We start from the raw sequence: 19689 nt of genomic DNA, 5'->3' as shown, positions 1-19689 counted from the left end.
TTCCTCTTCACAGACGAGCACTGCCTATGCCTCGCCCAGATTAAGCAGTTCAGTCCTTCAAAGCAACGAAGCGAAAAGAGAAGCAACGCAAAAACAAGCAAACTTGGCAGAACTTTCATTTCATCTGGAAGAGCAATCCGTCTACTTAAATGTGACGTGGTTCTATAGTGTTGGTGATCGGTTCAAAGCTAAGTGAAGTGTTGAGTATTGTATGTGAAGCTTAAATACTGCAGCAAAGAAAATCACACGTGCGTGTTGTGTTAATAGCTGATTTTTCTTTTGGTTGAATTAATAGATTTGACAGTTTTGAAATCTATTAATTTTGAGGAAAAGTAAACGCTTTTTAATGTTGTTATCAAGGCGTAAGACAGGTTGATAACGGACTGGACGGGTTGATGTGAGCAAGATCGGAAAAAGCCGTTCAGCCTTGCTGCCCTCGCGTCGCTTTGTTGCACCGAAAACTTAAAAGAAAACAGAAACGAAAAAAGAAAGCGTTTTTCAAGGAATTGGGAGCTTCTTGTTCTGAGCTTTTTTTGTGCTTTTTTGGGCTCGTGTGGCTGCGTGTGCGCTCGGTGGGTACTTTATGACCTTGCTAAATACTTCCTGTCCGGCCCTCCCATTCAGTCAATACGTACATATTTTCTTTATTGAAGGTAGCGCGAAATATCACAATCTACATGTGGCCCCTCGTGAAGAACGAAAATTAATCTATGCAAAATGAAAAATAAAAAAAAACTGCCACATTTACATATGAATGCCAAGTTATTTTGCGATGGACCACCGCAAAACTAACCTAGCCCTGTCGATTCGTTTTCTCAATAATGTGTTAATACATTAATGCTACAGTCTACCTACAGAGCCTTATGCGAGATCAAGTTGATTTCATTGTGACACGACCAAAATAAATAATGATCGGTCCCAAGGTTCGTGCAAGTTGAAAACTGTTGAAAAACTTCCGACAATCATGGCTTCCCTTGACGATACATGCAAAAAAACTTATGCGGTAACGTTACTAATTATGGAAACGACAAGAAAATATCAAACAGGTTAACGTGAGTTTGAATGACTAAAGGCAATTGCAAGGTATTATGAATGGCTAATAGGCCTTTATATATTATGTTAGCATAATTTTTGGCATAATTTGAGCAAACTGGCATAATTTCTGCCAAGTAACAATGCTAGCATAATTCGCATATTTTGATAATTATCGGATCATTTTTGATGCTACAATTTGATCTTTGTTCATCTCTACTCCCAAGCACTTGGTGACATTATTCGATGTTTTAAGTTTTAGTTCAAGTAGTAGCATTTGTAGTTCACTGTGAATCACTGAGCGGCGTTTGAAAGAGTCTGAGCCCGGGTCTGGGGTGCACCGGAACCGGATTGTGGGCCACATTATGGGCCATGTTGATCCCAGTACCTCTCATCAGGCAAGGCCACAAATCAAATTACAAAATGGCGCAATATCGCAGATAAGCAGATATGGTGAGAGTATAGTCTAGTACTAGTGTACATGTTAACATGAACCACATGTTTATTTGAATTTAATTGTGGATTTGTTGCGTTTCTTTCTTGTAGACCAACGGCTTCTAATTAGAAAATGTATTTTTTGGACTTATTTGCAATTTTTTCAAAGAGCATAATTAAAAAAAAGGGGGGCATAATTTGGAAAAAAGAGCACAATTTTGGCATAATTTCGCCGAAAAAAAAGCAATGCTACTAGCATAATATGGTACTTTAACTAGCATAATCTTTAAAGGCCTAATGGGCAATACCGTATACCAGCATTTGTATCCCAAAGGCCATTTATTATCGACCTTGTCCCCCGACGAAGAAATTTTGTCACCATGAAAACGAGGTAGGTTTAAAAAAATGGCGCCTTCTTTGTGCCATGCGCAATCACGAATTTTCGACCGACATTTTGAATTTCTGCCGGTCAGATGTTCGCTTCGAAGTGGAAATGGCTTTGACTAGAAGTGAACTCCGTGTTCTAGCCTTACTCGGCTTGGTTATTTTGATTTTATGGTCGTTTTTCGGCTTATTTTGGAGCCTTCTTCTCGTTTTTTCGTTTCTGATATACGCATATAATTTCGGAAGACATGGGAATGGGAAAATTCAACGAGCTCACGAAGAAGTTGACAGCGAACCAGATTTGACGTTTCACGAGAAATCGAGGAATGATTACCCGGCGCTTCAAGACTTGGATTTTACTGGTTTACCCACAGAAAGATATTCTTTGCGATCACCCGCGCCTTTAATGTCGGTGACCAAAAAGCTTAGTTTTAACACAAGGTGAGATTTTTGTTCTATCTGTAGGCAGCGAAAGGTCTTAATCGAACTTTTAAACTCATCATTCGACAGAATGAGCCATGCTCTTATTAGGACATAGCTACTTAAAAAAATATTAAAAGGGAAATAAAGGAAATGTAGAATTTGCAGCTGAAATGTGGGACTCCTAATTTTTTGACGCTATTATTTTTTGAAAAAATGCACATGACAAAGAAGACAGTGTAAATACTTGCGTATTCAACTTATTCCTCATCGGAGCCGTAAATTTGATTTCCCTTTCTTGGTCAGTAACAACTTCTATCACTGGATGCAGTTTCCTTTACCTTTTCGTTTTCACTTTGTAAGAGCCTACTTTGTGACCAACAAATATTATGCTTCAATCAATTCAAAGCTTCAACATTCCCCTCACCCCCCCCCCCTAAGAAATTCGAAATTTTGCAGAATGGTTTGTTCAAATCCCGGCACCCTTCCCCCAGACCAAAATTGTGTTGAAATGCTAAATTTTTTTCTGTATTTTTTTTTTTTTCAGTGAAGCCAAATATTTATTAGTCAAATAAAAATGATTTCTATTTTCAGTTCCACGACACCTTTTCAAACAAGAAAAGCCTGGAATAGCAGAGAAATGACTGGAACTCAATATCCAGCAAGGGGAAGTGCCTTTGCTTATCACCGCAAGCCGCACAATTTTAGTCTTTTGAATCCAGCCCTACAGAGGCCATCTACTGTTAAAATAGCTTCACCAGATGTTACAGTTAATCGGACATTTACATTGTGAGTGATCAGTTTTCCTCATCAAGTTTAAGTTTAAGTTTAAGTTTAATTCATTCGCCACAGGAATGGCAGGAGAAAGGAACAGAACTTTCGTTCCAATTGACACCTAACCCCTTTTTTACCCACCCATCCCACCCCAGGGAGGATATCCATCACACAGTAATCTCGTGTGTGGGAAATTGTGTCTCCTATCAAGTGGCAGGTCAAGTGTTGAAAATAATTGCAGTGCAATCATTTTGCTACAACTTAGATTCATAATAAAGCAACATCGGTTGGACATGTAGTGCATGTAGTGGTAATGTGATTGCCGCATTGGATTCGGACAGGGAGGTGGGGGTTCAAGACACAGTCACATCATTGTGGTGTCTTCTTGGGTGGGACACTTTCCTCTGACATTTCCCCAATACCCCAAGGATTTTAAATGGCTACTGCCATTTTATCAGAGAAGCCTGATAAATTGCCTGGAGGTAACCGGGGATGGACCAGCATCACCTAAAGGGGTATAATTTGAATATATCAACAAAGTTGAAATGGTAAATTGGCCACGGTTACAGTTATAAAAGCTGATGTTTCGAGTGTTAGCCCTTCGTCGGAGTGAACTGTAACTTTATTCGCTCCGACGAAGGGCTAACGCTTGAAACATCATCTTTTGTAATCGTTATGGTGGCCAATTTACCATTTCAACTTTGTTGATATATCCAAATTATTTCGTTACCCCCACCAACGCAACCCCAAACAGTTTCCTTAGAAACTATCAGCCTAAGACTCTTAGTCATTTTATTCTGTTGTGTCTATGATAACCTTTGGCCAGATGAGCTGCTTGGCTCAACTAATTGCCACCTGGTTAGCTCAAGTTGTTCATATTGAGCACCAAACTGTGTATTGGAAGTCGAGGGTTCAAGCTTCAGACTGGAGAACAATCAGGGTCTTAGAAAAAAAACTAAGGGTATTGTATTGCCTACTGGCTTCTAATGGCAACCCTGTAATTACTAACTGTATGAGGCAAAAGGTTAAGTCTGTACTCAAGCCTAGTTGCCCACCTCCTGGTATCCAAATAGCATGCAGCAACTAGGAGTATCACAACTCCCCCCCCTGGATGGGATGCAAGGTTACCCCACAACATTTCATCCTGCTTCCCTGAGAATTAGCTAGTACCCCATTTATAGTTCTGGGTAGAGAAAGGCACTGTGAGAATAAAGTGATCAGGTTTTGAATGTGAACCTCTCAACATGGAGTCCTGTGCACTGACCACACATGTCTACCACAATTACTAACTGTATACTTCACTGAAATATCAAATTTATATGAAAAAGTAGTGAAGATCATTCTATTAAACCGCTTGCATTCTGTTGAAATGTTTTCCAAACTACATTTGTTTATGTACATGTAACACTGTAGATCCAACAGTCCGTTAAAGAGAGCAGGAGTTGATGTGAATCCATGTAGCAGAGTCACTGTCCTCTCTGCACTTAAAGAAAGTAGGAAAAGAAGTGTTGCTGTTTTTGATGAAGATGAGGAAGAGGTGTCAAGACCATCTAAGAGGTTTGTAGTAAACTGTACACAGTTAAACCTGTACTAAGGGGTCACCTGTGGGGAATGATGAGGTGACCACCTAATGCAGGTTGACCGCTTAAAGTGCATCTGACATGAAATTTTTTTCTCTTGTTTCTTGTAGTTGGATATCTATAGAAAACGTTTCGAAGCCTTAAAAGTGCTGGAAAAATGTAAAAAGCACTTTTTTTGCTTTCAAAATACACGCAATTTGCCTTCAAATTTGTCCCGGTCATCGCGCGGCCAAAATCGCACGTGATATTGTAATGTGATGTCACATTGTGTACATCAATGGAACTTTCAGAAGGGTTGGACTCAAAGGAATCATTAGAAATTCACTGGACATCTTTGCCTTTCAATGCACTATCTATCTACTACAAAGTACTGCAGAATCCTCTTAGCGAAAACAGACCTTTGCGGCAAAGATACACAGTGTGATGTTACGAATAATTTCAACAGCGATAAACTAGGTCCCAGTCTCCAGGACAAATTTGAAGGCAAATTGCACGTATTTTGAAAGCAAAAAAAAGGCTTTTTACATTTTTCCAGCACTTTTAAGGCTTCAAAACATTTTCTATAGATATCCAACTACAAGAAATAAGAGAATAAATTTCATGTCATATGCACTTTAATAAAGGTTACACAGGATAACAGTATTATAAAAATGTTAAAAAAGAACATTTTGTATCATAACTGATCACCCAATATTATGTTAAAAAATACAACTAATGTTGATTTTGGGAGAGAAACATGGACTATAATTTATTTGAAAGATTTTTCTTAGTTTGATTGTAGTGGTTCCGCTTAAGGTGACTGTTCGTTACAGGTGGAAGACAATGCAAACAGGCCAATCTTGTGACCAATTTGCACTCTCAACCCAGTTGATAAAACCAAATTGTCTTCCACCTATATTCATTTAGCATTTAAAGCACAAATACCATGCTGCATTATAAATTAATCTTTAAATGCAACAGTTCTACTTCAGATTAGTGTTTTCTTTGGAGTACTTTTAACTACAACATACAATTATTTTCCAGTGGCCAATCAATCACATGATACTGCCTGTGTGTGCTGCAGCACCAAATTATCTTTCATGTACATTTCTGATTGATAACTCTGAACTGGCCCCCCCTCTGACCCCCCCTCTGAACTGACACACCCCCCTCCCATCCCCCCTTCATCGACTCATTGTGTGATGAATTCAGACCTATTTCTTATTTCAGGAGAGATACCAAGCCAGTAGAATCTGGTCCCCCCTCTGACCCCCCCTCTGAACTGACACATCCCCCCTCCCATCCCCCCTTCATTGACTCATTGTGTAATGAATTCAGACCTATTACTTATTTCAGGAGAGATACCAAGCCAGTAGAATCTGGTCCCCCCTCTGACCCCCCCTCTGAACTGAAACATCCCCCCTCCCATCCCCCCTTCATTGACTCATTGTGTAATGAATTCAGACCTATTTCTTATTTCAGGAGAGATACCAAGCCAGTAGAATCTTACCCATTTAACAGCCCTCTTCTTAGAGGCCGCAAACGAGTAGCAATCTCAGAAAGAACTGAAAAAGCAGCTGATAGGAGCTCCAAAAAGAAAAGCAGAGTTGTGGAGGATAGTGCATGTGATTCTTCAGACAATGAACAGAATGAAAGTCACACAGAGACTGTTACACAGAAGAGAAAAAACATGGAAACTGAATCAGAACCACCTGTTGTAAGTAAAACACTTGTGTCATATTAAAGATCAATCCTCTGTAATTTTACATCTTTTAGTTATTGTTGTTTCATCAGTGAAGAGAGATTTTGGGAAGCCATACTCCAATTCAAGAGTGTTGGATTTAATCCATCTTAGGTTTGTAATGTGTTCTACGACAAAACAGACACATTGCTTTCTTTTGGCCTTTTCCAAAAATTTTGAGAGGGTAACAGTGGGCTGTTAGAGATACTAGCAGTGGATTCCCAACCAAGGGAAGTAGCATGGTTTTACGTTTTTGCGTAATTCCAACTGCTGCCTTGCACTAAAGGAAGGTTAATGTGTAAGCCTCTCAGGGGCTCCTATTTTGTACAGCTAGCGCCCCTGATAGACTTGTGTCCCTGTGGCTGGTAAAATGTGAGCCTATGGCCACTAACCTCATTTGGGTAATTTTTCCTTTAAATAACTCTAATGAACCTCAGCAAGAACTGGCACTGTAAGTAAGACCTAGGGTTCTACATGCAAGACGACTACCCCCCCTCCCCCCCCCCCCAATCGGTGGAAGCAAGTAATGGCGTGTTTAGTTTGTCTAAAAGGCTACTGTCATTCTCTCCTAACCCATTCGTAACGTTTTACTAATCATTCTCAGAGCGAAGACATAGCAGTAAGTGCAGAAAATACAGGGGAAGAGGAAGTTGGCTCCGATAAAGAAAGGAATAAGAACTGGGATTATGGTGACAAGTCCATGGACACTGAACACAATCAAAATGACTCTGCCTCACGGAAAAGAAAAGAAGCAGCTGAGGAAAGAGATGCAACAAAAACTAGTGTAAGTGGAAATCACTTTCATAAAGTATACAGTGGTTTGCGTGCTGCCATAACATTGGCAGAGCCTGCGCGTTTCGAGCCCGCAAGCAATGTGAGCGCGGGAAAGGTCCGCGAGGGATCTGGGACGGTAATTACATGTATCAGTGCCAGACCTCTCGCAGACCTCCCACCGGCTCGCTTTGCGAGCCTCAAACTTTCACACAGGCGATAGAACGCTCGTGCCACGGCACTAATTAATGATAACGATAACAATTAAAAATAATTAATTAATGAGAGCCTGCTAGCTGGGCAGCCATATGATAAATACACTTTTTCTTGGGTTATGACTGTATTTTCTTGCTTTATTTTGGCTGTTCTTGTTTTATTCAATAAATTCGGTTATGTTGTTTCTTCAAAAAGGATGACAAAAGCGAGAGTACGTCAAAGAAGACTAAGGAGTCAGAACCAATGACAGACAATGAGGAAGATAAAAGGTTGGTAGACTTCTAAACTGTTTGTATTGCTTATTATTATATGGCTGTGTCTGACAACGACTGGGAACTACCGAATTCACGAATTTGATTGGCTGAAATCAATATTGAAAGCGGTCTGGATTTTCCCATCTAGACCGGCATCTAGACTAGTCTACAAAAAAAAAGGTACAAAGAATATGAAAAATTAGCATATAAGACACGGCCATATAATAAACATCTTATTAACCGAGCTAGGTCAGTCTGTATGGGAGAATCTTGACATCGGTCGCTGGTACAGACCTCACTGCGTTCGGTCTGTACTGGCGACCTCGGTCAAGATTCTCCCATAAAGACCTCCCGCTCGGTTAATAATAACTAATTACTAAACACGAATAATATAACAACGTTGTTAAATTGGCTAGGTTATTGCAGGTTACATGTCTTTGTCATCAGGATTTGTTTTTTTTTTTGTTTTGCAATTTTTCGGGCGGGAGGTGGCATATCAACTGACGCTCGTTTCCATTGTTAATCTCATTTGTAGAAGAAAGACTGAGTATTTGAAAGATGTCAGCCCTTTACTTAAGCCACTGGCAAAGAAAGTGCAGAAACGATTTACAGTCCCAAGATTTGCATCCAAAGACGATTCCAGAAGAAGGGTTGCACCAGTGTATTGTGCTTCTAATGAAGAATCTGAGATGGTGAGGTTCACTTTTAAAAGTCTCTTTAGGTGTATTTTTAAACCAAAGTTTTGGGACATGTATTAAAATCACTTATGTTTTTTTTGTTAAATTGAAAGTGTTGAACAAGCTAAACAAAACCAGCGGGCTTTGACTCATTCAGAAAAACGTTCCTGCACTTGGCGCAGGGTGACACGTCTAATGTCATCCTTCGATTGGTTCACAAATATTCGCGCCACTGTCTCAAACAAATGACATTGAATTTATGTAACACCGCTACATACCTCGATGTAGTAAAATTTATTTCCCGCTCTTAAGGGCCGGTACGCGGTTTGTGATTGAATTGCTACCTAGAAATATTTGGTGCTCTATCTACTCTACTAATCCGTATCAGAAATAAGGTTGCGAGGCCGGGCCGAATTGGTCAACCGTGTTTCCTCGCGCTTGGTTCACTTACAAAATTGTTTTGCTGTATTTTTAGCCTCAAAGAAGAATTGTATCGAGAAAAATCAACCAGGAGCAAATTAAGATCGATCGCAAGCTAGCTTGGGAGCGGGTTAATGAGCTGCTTGGTGGCAATGATGATGATGATGAAGATGAAGTGAAAGAAAAAGAAAAATCAGGTAAAAAATATCAAAATTACACTTTTTTCCGGGGGGGGGGCAATACTCATAACTCTAATGACCCCTCTTTATATAGCCCCTCTTTCCAATAAGCTCTCTACCTTTGAAACCGCCTGAGCATTGATAAGCTCCCCCCGGGTCTCTTAGAGAGGCCATTGCAAAGCTAGAGAAAATGTTTTAATTCTGCAGCTGAATAGTTTATTTAAGGAACGACATATTTTAGTTATATCCTTATGAAATTGATGACTTCATGAAACTCAAGTTGTCTTCTCCAACCTCATTGTTAGCGTACAAGATCTATTGTGTTACATGTCATGTGACTGATACCTTTGTCACAAACACCCTGTGCGTGTCGAGGGGATGATTCCTGGTTCTCCTTCGTTGCGTGACACATTTCTACTCCACTCTCTACATGATAAACTTGACGACCTCTCCTTTTCACTATCCACTCGAATGGGTGCGTCTATTTTATAAACCCTAAAAGTAGATGGAAAAAAATACTATAACTTAGGATTATGGTTGATATTATCGTTTGTTATCGTCAAGTTACTTTATGATTAAGGATTGTCGTTTATGTTATCTTGTCAGATACGACAACAGTTTCTTCAGCTGTGGCTACTTCCACTTCAGCTTCGTTATTCAAAGTTCCCACTGCTGGTGTTGTGACAAGCAGAGGAACAATAACTACCACAACTGCCCAGAGCCTCATCACCCCAGTCCCTAGTTTGGGAGATCCTCGAAGGACCACAGGTAATCAGGGCGTCCCTTCGTCAAGTGTCTCTAGTTCCAATCCCACAGTGCACAGCAATGCCACTGCTACGCAATCCCAAAGTTCTACACTACCCGCGTTACCATCATCCCAACAGCGGCCAGGAGTTGATTTGTTTTCCAAATCGTCGAAAATCGTTGGACCTTCGACTGCTTTTACAGGTCAAGGACTAAAAAATCCTTCTACACTACAGGGGAAGACTGGTACCACAAGCTCATCAATTGCTGCTGCTCAGTCACAGGCAAACCCAGCGCAAACGTCAACTGTTACAACAGGACAGGTTTCCTCAGGATTTCAGCTTTCATCATCTTCCCCATTTGGGGCGTCACCCTTTGCTAAGCTAGCATCAACGAATCCACCAACTTTGGACACCAATATTATTACTTCCCAAAAAGCAGGTTTCAGTTTCTCTACAGTTCCTTCATCGAACGTATCAGGGATGCCGTTGTCCACTGCTACAACAAATTCGAACGTGCAAGCAGGATTCAATTTTTCAGCTTCTAATAGTACACAAACTGTTTCTGGTCAGAAATCAACACAAAATACCCAGGTCACAACCTCTTTGAATTCTTCAACTTCTTTCTTTTTAGGAAAAAATACCTCAAAAACTCGTGAAGCGTTGGCAAATGGCAATATAACTGCTGCATCTCAAAGTCCTTTTCAAACACTACCTAAGACCACACAGAGTAGCTCTGTTCTAACTGCGATTCCATCGACAAATGTATTTGGTCAAAGCGCCGTGGCGCCCCAGAATTCCCTTGCATCAACAATCCAAAACAGAGGTACTTTCGGTGTAGGCAACATGCAGTCTGTAACTGGACAACAAGGTCAAACTTCGTTTGTTTCCTCGTTCAGTGGGAGTGGCTTTGGAGCCAAGCCTTTGCAAAACGCACCTCAAGCTTCAAATAGCACGAATTCTAAACAAAGTCCGTTGACCCAAAATACTTTTGGAGCGCCGTCTAACCAGAATGCTTCCCAGAGTGCGTTTAGAGCGAATCCTGCGCATAGTGCCTTTGGAGCGCCGCAACAAAACCAACACGTGACTCCAAGTGCGTTTGGAGCGCAAAATGCTAACAGTTCCTTAAACGCAACTCAAAAGACTTCTCAAAGTGGTTTTGGTACTCAGTCTTTGCAAAATGGTTTTGGTTCACAACAGAAAACGACGCAAAACCTCTTCGGAAACCAGGCCAATCAAAATGTATTTGGACCGAAACCAAATCAAAGTGGTACCCAAAATGCTTTTGGCACCCAATCGACGCAGTTTAGCTTCGGAGGTCAACCAAATCAAAACACTACCCAAAGTGCTTTCGGGGCAGCTTCTAACCAGAAATCGTTCACTTTTGCTGCAAATACGTCGCAAAACGCTTCCAGTTCGCCTTTCGGTGGGTTTGGAGACAAAGCTGGTACCCAGAATGCCTTTGGAACAGCGCCCTCCCAGAATGCTGCGGCTTCTTCTGGTGGATTCAGTTTCAATTCGAATGCGACGGCAAATAACCCAACATCCGGTGGTTTTAATTTCAGTGGCGCTGCGAACAAAACAGGAGGATTCCAATTTGGTAAGATCTGGACAAAGTCATTGCTCTTGTTTGAATTAATTTGTTTCACTATTTCCCTTTTTTTTTTTCCACAACATTTAAAACGTAACCTTGAGCCGAACAATAAAACAGCCCATAGAACTAACAATAACACAATCTCCTGGTTTATTCCGCTTCAATCTAATTCACGAAACTCTCACTAAATTCGATGGAAAAACTTTCCATAAGCTTGCGCTCTCACAACCTTTTTGTTCTCTTTTCCACACGCACGTGCTCACCACCTTATTTGGTAGCCCTAGCCCAAATTTGGTAGTACTGCTCAACGTTACAAAACTGTGAGGGGTAGGCTTGGTAAAACTCTCGTACAACCTTTCATAGAACCTAGAAGCGTCCAAACTTCGGGATATTGTTTAAAGACAAGCTTGGGTTTAAAGTTAACCAATCAAAAGCAACGATGCAGTTCTTGCCCAAAGATGGAATTAGTAGATCGAATAGTGTTTTCCTTCATAAAAACTCTCGTCGATTACGAAGAGGCAGTGAAAAGCTTAAAACAAAAAGTAAGCCATGATATTTATCAGGAAGTGCTGGACCTTATTCCACTACTGCTTAAGTAGAGTTCATCGCTGCGAAGATCGCTGTGATATTCATTTCTTAACCGCTGTTCACATCTATGATTTTCGTATATTTACAATCAGTAATAGGTCATAAATGACGTCAAAATGTTGTAAGAACAGTAGTGATACGCTCGGCTGCGTCTCATGTACCGCTTGTTTGTTTTACCAAATCTGTGATCTATTTCTGAAGAGACGGACGGAAAAATGGAATCTTTTTGTTAGATAGAAGGTCTGTAAACAGATTGTTTATTTTAGTAATTAGTAAGCGACCCCGCGAGAAGTATTGGCACTGAAGTTTCGTTGCCTTGTTTTCATAGGGTCTTCAGTGAGTAGCAATAGCTTCGGGCAGTTTGGGCAAGCTACAGCTCCTTCTGCAGGTAAGTATATCATGAGCTCTCGGGTTCCTATCTTTGGTTTGTCACAGGTGAGGCCGTAAGGAAGGATGTCAGTGGCAGGTGTATTTTTGAGGGCCGCACTCCCAAATCAAAATCACGCGTCTGTTATTTAGGTGAAGTTGTTTAAAAGAGGAATAAATTTTTCATCAGCAAGGAAATATAAATGGCTTCGATATGAAGTCCTTCAATTCCTAAATTTGTTCTCTTTGAAGCTTTTAATTAGGTTGGACAGTAGTAGGTTAGGCAAGCAAACCAGTCAGGAGGATACACGGTGCACCGGTTCTTCTAACCCTTTGCCTTTTACCAGTTATCTGTGTGAAAATTCTTCTCACTCTGTCAATACCTTGTCAAGCATACAGTCAGTAAGAATTAAGAAATTTATCATTTAGGGAATATATATCAGAAATTGCAGGCTGTCAGTTGAACAAGTGAGCTTTCACGTAGTGCAAGTAAATGGGTAAACCTATTTTGAAAGGTCTCACCGCTTGCCCCTCCATTCCTGTCAGTATCTTTCTTTCTCTCTCCCTCCTTACCCCCCCCTCCCCCTATTAGTAGTAGAAAGTCGCATTGGAATTTTATTTTAATTTGTTTTTTTTGAGCTTCATAAAAATTTCGCAGTCGCGCAGAATCTAATGTAACGTTTTTCATCACTGTCTATTTTCATGGCAGTTCCTGCAGCACCTGCGCCTAGTGGGGGTTTTAACTTCGCCCCAGTTGGCACATCGGCAAGTCCTTTTGCAGCACCTACACCCGCACCAGCCTTTGGGGCGTCAAGCACACCGCAAGGGGGAGGCAGTAATCTGACAGCAAGATCAAGGGTTCGCCTAGCGGCCCGGAGACGAGGAAAGAAATAACTTGCGGAAAATTGAAAATTTGGCGCTGTATCAGAGATGATTTTAAGTACATTCGCATCACCGCTCAGTGTACACGTTTCGAAGGCAACAGTGACGCACTGAAATGGTCGGCAAGTCATGATTTTTTTGCTTGTTTCGTAAACAAGAAAGATGTCACCGTGCTTCCCAGGCAAATGTGTAGGAATCTAGTGGGAGAAGAAGTTGAATGTACAAAAGTGGTAACGAACGACTTTGCAGCGTTATCCTTTGCTGTTAAACTAAACTTGGTCCATTTTGCGTGGCAATGCTGGCTTTTAAAAAAAAACGACTTGTAAATATTGTGTAGAATTTTCTTTTAATTGGACGAAAGAAACTCGTTTATATTGATTTTCCCAATCATAGATTATATAGCGATAGCAGAAGTAGTGTTAGCTGTTTAAATTGTTATTTTTGATCAATAAATGAATTTTTACTCGCATTTTTAGTTTTTCGTTGTGTTCCTTCAAAATCACGATTAGATTTACATTAAAATACGTAACCGTGTCTGTTGAAATTCAACTAATGTATGTAAATCAAGTGAGCATCCTTATCCATTCCGCTCTGACAAAGGTTTTACGTTGGAAACTTAAGCTTTGTTTACTCTTTAGTGTGCCCAATATACGTTATAAACTCAGTTGATAATGTTTATTCCCCTAGTTATAACTGGGCGCTGTGAATTCTCTCGTTCTTTATAGACAACTAGCCCATTGAAGACGTTCAGATTAGTAGAACGAAGCACCCCAGGGCAATCGGTAGCTGTGCAAATATTTATTTCATTTATATTTTCAACCCTTTTTCCGTTTGAACTCGACTTCAACTCTTCAGTGTTTTTGTTCATCTTTGTTTTTCCCGGCCTCTTTTTTTTCTTCTTCGATTTCTTGTTTGGGAGCATCAACTTCATCTTCAATCAATTCGTACAATTCTCCTCTGAAGGTGAATACCACTGAGGAGAAAAAGGAATCCGTGAAATCCGAAAGTTAGTTGAAAAGTACTTGAGAAGTTTTAGATAACTCTGACTCGCATTGGTCTAAAAGTCAGAGTAAATACAAGTTTTTTCTCGGCAAGTCACCCGAACGTTTTTGAATAAGAAGGCAGCAAAACTCCGACATCAGGGATTTTTTTTCCCCATTATTTTCCGAGATGGTGGCCGGTTTCAAGATGGCCGCCATTCTACAAACTGACCCAGAAACCCCTTGGGTCGAGGTTTCAGGGCAGCCTCGCAACAATCCAAAGCAGTTCTGTGATTGGCTCAACAAGAAAACTCGGTAAAGAGCCAAACTTCAAATTGAAGTTTAAAATTTTAAGTTCGAAAGTGTACACGACTTCGAAAGGATAATTGTTGAGGAAATTTAAAATTCATACAACTAAAAAAACTTGGTATTTTTTTCACAATTTTATATTTTGCGGAATATTCAAGCCCTTGAGTAAGTTCTCGCTGGCAATTGAAGTTGATAACTAGTTCCTGTGCTTATTCTGCAAGCTAGAGGGGAAATGCTGGCAATACGGATTCAGTTGCGAATGTCTGCTGCTATCTAAATTATATACAATAACGCCCAACACTTACTGACAATGACCCTTAAAACTCGCCACAGTCGAAGAACTATGATGAAAGCAAAGCCTTTCCAGGCCTTCTTTGCGCGGATAACGCTGAAGAAAAAATAAGAAACATCGAATGCAAAAAAATAAGTACAGAATGACTTAACGATGAGGACTGACTGAATTAGGCCCTAGAGATTTTACGGATTGTAGAAAAATGAACGATGTTTCTTAAAAATTACCTCTAACAGGAACTGAGTTCACTTAATTGCAGACACTCACCTCAACACTATTTCGATTACAAATGCCGATACCACGATAAACGCATCAAATAACTATAGACAAGAAGTAGAAAGTTAGGTTTTAAAATGACTGAAGTTTATGTTATAATCATTAAGGAAAACACGTTCTTTTGTTGAGGTCTTTACCTACCTCCAATTTCTCTTTCGAAAAATACTCGCATCCCATCGCGTAAAACTTGAGTAAAACCTACAAAAATGAGCAAATGTAACCAATCCGAAGAATGGAGATCACTCTTTGTCCTTACGTAAAATTCATTATCGTAATGATGGAGATCTACTTCCGCTGCGATTCAAATATGTAAACTTATCCATTGAGGCAGAGCTCGAGCTGTCAATTCACTCCCGTGAGCCAGCTAAAATCGCTTGTAACCGCCTCGCGGTTAGCTCAATGGATAGACCGCTGGACTGTTGTGCGGGAGGTCGAGGGTTCGAGCCCCGGCCGGACTAACACTCAGGGTCTTAAAATAATTGAGAAGAATTTGCTGCCTTTCTATAACATCAAGAAATGATTAGATATTCTAGTCTTCTCGGATAGGGACGAATAAATGGAGGTCCCGTCTCCTGCAGGGTTGAGGTAAGAGACGTTAATTTCCCACACGAGATTACTGTGTGATGGATGTCCTCCCCTGGGGTGGGTTGGGTGGGTTTATTAGAGGGCCATGTGCTAGAAAACTCTTTACTGGGTTAATCATGTATCTACCCTCTCGAAATAAAGAACATTGTATTTTATTGTACATTGTATTGTAACATTGTAAAACCGGCATCTTAACCGGCTATTTTTGCCTCATTTGTCACCATAACTGTAGATGGAGACTCAAACAAATTTGAAGAACAGGCATTTCCATGTTAGTGGAATTGAAAACATGATTTACCAGTCAGGTCTGAACGTGTGAATTCATCCCAAGTTCAGAATCTGGTCGAAGGTTTGTAGGATTTGCATGACACGCCTGTAACATTTTAACTGAGTAGTTCCCAGTCTCGCGCGTAATCTGACGGAACAACATGGTATCCACGTAACTTCATCAATGGCCACCCACTATATCTCATTTGCCTTCTGCTAACTGATTGACAGCTCTGAAGAAGACGTACCTCAAAGACGAAGATTGCAAGGATGGACAGACCAACAAAATGAAGCAGATGCCGGGACACATGGGTCTCATCTGAAGAAAGAAAAGAACCAATTATTTCTTTTCCTTTCTATCATGGGTTTATTGCCCACAGGTACCCCTGTCAATTATCACGTGTTCAGCAACATGGAAATACCCCGCCAGGATCCCCTTAGGTACGAAACCGTATATACGAAGTGATTATCGATGGAAATTCGAGTTGGATCCCGTAGAACCTCAGAATTTAATCTGGTTTCATAGTCATAAATGCTTAAAACAACATTTCCAAGAATTCCAAGGTGTAGGCCCATCAACGTAAGCCCTACAACTTTCGTACGTCTCTGAAAAAATGACTGCTACTTATGTAAGACTCACTAATCGCAACTAACAAGAAATTCTTAACCGTGATTAACAACTCAACAAGACAGTTGGCTTGTCATAATTGTAATTGGACAGTGTCAGTAAGACGGTAAACGTGCTATGCCTTTATAGTTGGATAATTAGTGTCATTTAATTTCCTCCCCGGACTAATTTTTTGTGGGAAATAAAAATGTCGCCTGCTAAGTTTTTATGAATAAATTCTTCCAACCAATAATGGTGTGTTTCTCAAATTTTGTCATAGTTTTGTTTGACTGGTAACAGGACTTACTGTCAGCAGAATTTTGTAATTATTCTCTTGATGGCAAATCAAGCCTGAGCTTTGCGGTCGTCAGTTTTTCAAACAAAGAGATGATTCAGTTCCAGGTCGTCTGATTAACCGAATAGGACTCCACTCTGTCTTTTAACGATTATAAATAGAATTTTGATTACCTTTGATAACATTAAATTCCATCAGCATGAGGACGAGGTTGATAATGACTTCAATTAAGACCAGGACGACTATACTGACCTGCCACGTGACCCCGGTCAACATTTCAGCCAATGAGTGACGAAGGACGCTTGAAAAGGGAAAACAATGTGGATTCATTTGATAGTCAGCGTGTTTAAAACACAGTTTCAATTTGTAACATGCTTTGATTGAAAAATTTCAAATGCAAAAGAAAAGGAAATTTCGTTCTTATTGGTCAAGGGTAGCGTCATATCTCGCTAAAATCACCTCGCTCGAGGTGATTTTAGTAAGGGCACTAAATTTCAAAATGGCTGCCCCGTGTTTTATCGATTTTATGCAAGAAGTGATAAAAGTGATAGAAGGTAATACAATTCTGAAGAGCACAAAAGATGCACACTACAGGTGAACTAAGTTTGGTTTGGCGTAATACCTTTTAAAAGAAACATGAAGTTTTTACTGATTGAATTAAAAAACCTGTAAAATTCTAGTTGGAGCCTGTTAGTTATCTATATACGAGTTATCAAAACAATTTTAACAGAATGGTTTCAACAACAAAATGGATTTGAAACAGAGTTCAAAGGCAATTATACTAAAACCCTTGTTCGCTTCAGGATCAATGAATATGGTTGAATAATCAACAATAATTTTTAAGAAGATAGTCTTTATGCCAGCATTATGCTCTATGCTCTCTGACAATAGAATTATGCCCCAAATTAGACCGACAAAATTTATCTGAGTTTACCAAGAATCAACTGAGATAAAAACTTTGCTTGACTAGAGGGAAAAAAAAACCAAAATTTCTAGTTATTCAAGATATCGTGATGTTTTCAACGTCTTTAAGATGCGGCTTTTAGCAAATGATTGGCGTCCGGATGTCATCATAAAGCTCCTCAGTCACTGACTTGGACTAAATTTTGAATAAAATATACATGGCGTTTTTTTTTTGCTTGCAACGGTACTCCGTTTGACACAAACAATAGGTCTTGGGTCGTTGAAACCTTATATTTGAAACAAAGTGTTATACTATGAAAAAAAAAAGAGAGCGTTTGGTTTCTTCAGAAAACTATGTTGGATTAAAATAACTTTCGGCTTTTCACCCATTCACTTTAGCAAAACTGACGTTGCGAGGCCACATTGTCTGTCTATGAAAGCAGAATACATTTGAGCTTCTTATCGATCACTCACCTCAAAATGATCATGAGTCATTAACACGTTTAGCAGATAAATATTCAGTTCTACCTGCAGCACTCCTGGAAGCTGCCCTGCTCGTATGTTTCTGTCAGTCTCCTTCGCCATATCTCCATATATGTTTTTCTGCCATCTTCCTTGTCCGTTTGAGTGAGTTTGGAACTGTGCATTAGGCCAAAAAAAATTAGAAATTGTTGGCCATATACTTCAGAGATCTATCGATAATAAAATTTAGTTTCTGCCCATTGCAAAAAAAACCGACATTCTTCGGTTTGAAATGTTTCTGCCAAAACTTTGATTTTTTTCTAGACAGTCTTTTCATTCAGTTACAAGCGAAGATCAGATCGTGAGGTCCATGAAGGCTTTTTTTTAACTGATGCAACCTCATACGATCTTAAACATCTTATAAAAATTGTCAACCAAAAGAAAAGAACACAACATGTAAGTGTAAAACATTATATTTAAACGAATCACTTCCTAAAAATAATTTAGCTTTAGTCAGATTCACCAGTTGAAGAGTTGCGATAATTTTTCCCATATTGAAACCCCTGGCAGTTACCATACATTTTGCCAAACTTCTATAATTATGCGAAGCGTTTGTGAAACGTTCATTCGGCGAGGCCTTGTTGTTCTAAAGTTTGACAACTCGAATGTTTACAGTATTGTCAGCAGGCTTGGATACTCAATGTAATTGCTCGAATATACGAATTCGTTTCAAATTGTCAGAGACGTTAATTTGACGAGGTGTTTTCGTCGTTAAAGTTTGACATGGAGAATGTTTATAGTATTGGCAGCATGTCCTTGGATACCCAATGCAGTTGCTCATCTATACAGTGAATACGTTTGTATGAATACCGAAAGTTCAAATAAAATACACGGTAATTTAAAAGTGATGTTTTTGTGGCGTTTTCCTAGACTTTAAAAGCGAACTTTTGAAAATGTTAATTCCTTTTATACCTCTCAGCCATTACGCTCAGGTGTTTTTCCTCAGAAATGAGCTTGTTTCTTCACACAGCTATCGAAATTCCCGCCATATGGTCTTCTTTTTGTAAGAAGTCTTTGCACAATTCACACAGCCTTCTCAAGGATTCACTTCGGCAATATTCAGCTTTTCTCGACCGACAATCGATGCGAGAGGCTCAGTGAAAACTATAAAAACAACTTACTCGAGAAATAAAATAATTCACCTACAAAAACGTCAACGAAACAAAGAAACTAGAAATTAGCATACGCAAATGAAGTTCATCAGATATGCCTTTCACGTTTGGTTCCTGTTAATAAAATCAACATCTTGCATATGGTTTTCATTCGCCAGATAATTTTTTTTCCATTTTATCCTATTTTCTTTCTTTTCTACATGGTATCACCGTTCTAAATTTTAATTATTGCAAAAAAGTCATTTTATGCTCTTTTATTTCCAAACGTCTCCTTCCATAATGTCTTCTTGTCAAAAACTCTGCATATCTCAAATTACAGCGTATATTAGGGCGATATGTTGGCTAAAATATATTTTTCCAGGAGATATATACTTCCTGGGTTCTTTAACAATTTCTCGCTGAGATCTTTTAGTGTATAAGTCAACATTATCATCTTTTAAAAAATTAAATCTTCTTTTTGTTGCTTAGGAAATCCGTGTGACTAACGGTCTATAAAATAATTTTTC

General features: G+C 39.6%; 2 protein-coding genes across 2 annotated transcripts; one reads left to right on the top strand and one right to left on the bottom strand.

Annotated features, from left to right (window-relative positions):
- The first annotated feature begins 1897 nt into the window (after positions 1-1897).
- Positions 1898-13504, top strand: LOC111345502 (uncharacterized). The gene is made up of 11 exons (XM_088730631.1): positions 1898-2292; positions 2866-3060; positions 4459-4602; positions 6087-6321; positions 6950-7129; positions 7528-7601; positions 8122-8278; positions 8739-8880; positions 9469-11205; positions 12116-12175; positions 12863-13504. The coding sequence occupies exons 1-11, from the start codon at positions 1961-1963 to the stop codon at positions 13045-13047; spliced, it is 3441 nt and encodes a 1146-aa protein (XP_088586757.1). The 5' UTR covers positions 1898-1960; the 3' UTR covers positions 13048-13504.
- On the bottom strand, positions 13363-19229 carry LOC111345503 (voltage-gated hydrogen channel 1). The gene is made up of 8 exons (XM_022952789.2): positions 18984-19229; positions 18078-18188; positions 16820-16947; positions 15993-16063; positions 15034-15090; positions 14884-14936; positions 14630-14712; positions 13363-14008 (listed from the first exon to the last, which is right to left on the bottom strand). The coding sequence occupies exons 1-8, from the start codon at positions 18992-18994 to the stop codon at positions 13887-13889; spliced, it is 636 nt and encodes a 211-aa protein (XP_022808524.2). The 5' UTR covers positions 18995-19229; the 3' UTR covers positions 13363-13886.
- Positions 19230-19689: the final 460 nt, after the last annotated feature.

Source organism: Stylophora pistillata, chromosome 8 (assembly GCF_964205215.1).
Source record: "Stylophora pistillata chromosome 8, jaStyPist1.2, whole genome shotgun sequence".
Classification (NCBI taxonomy): Eukaryota; Metazoa; Cnidaria; class Anthozoa; order Scleractinia; family Pocilloporidae; genus Stylophora; species Stylophora pistillata.
This window is presented reverse-complemented; position numbering and strand designations above follow the sequence as displayed.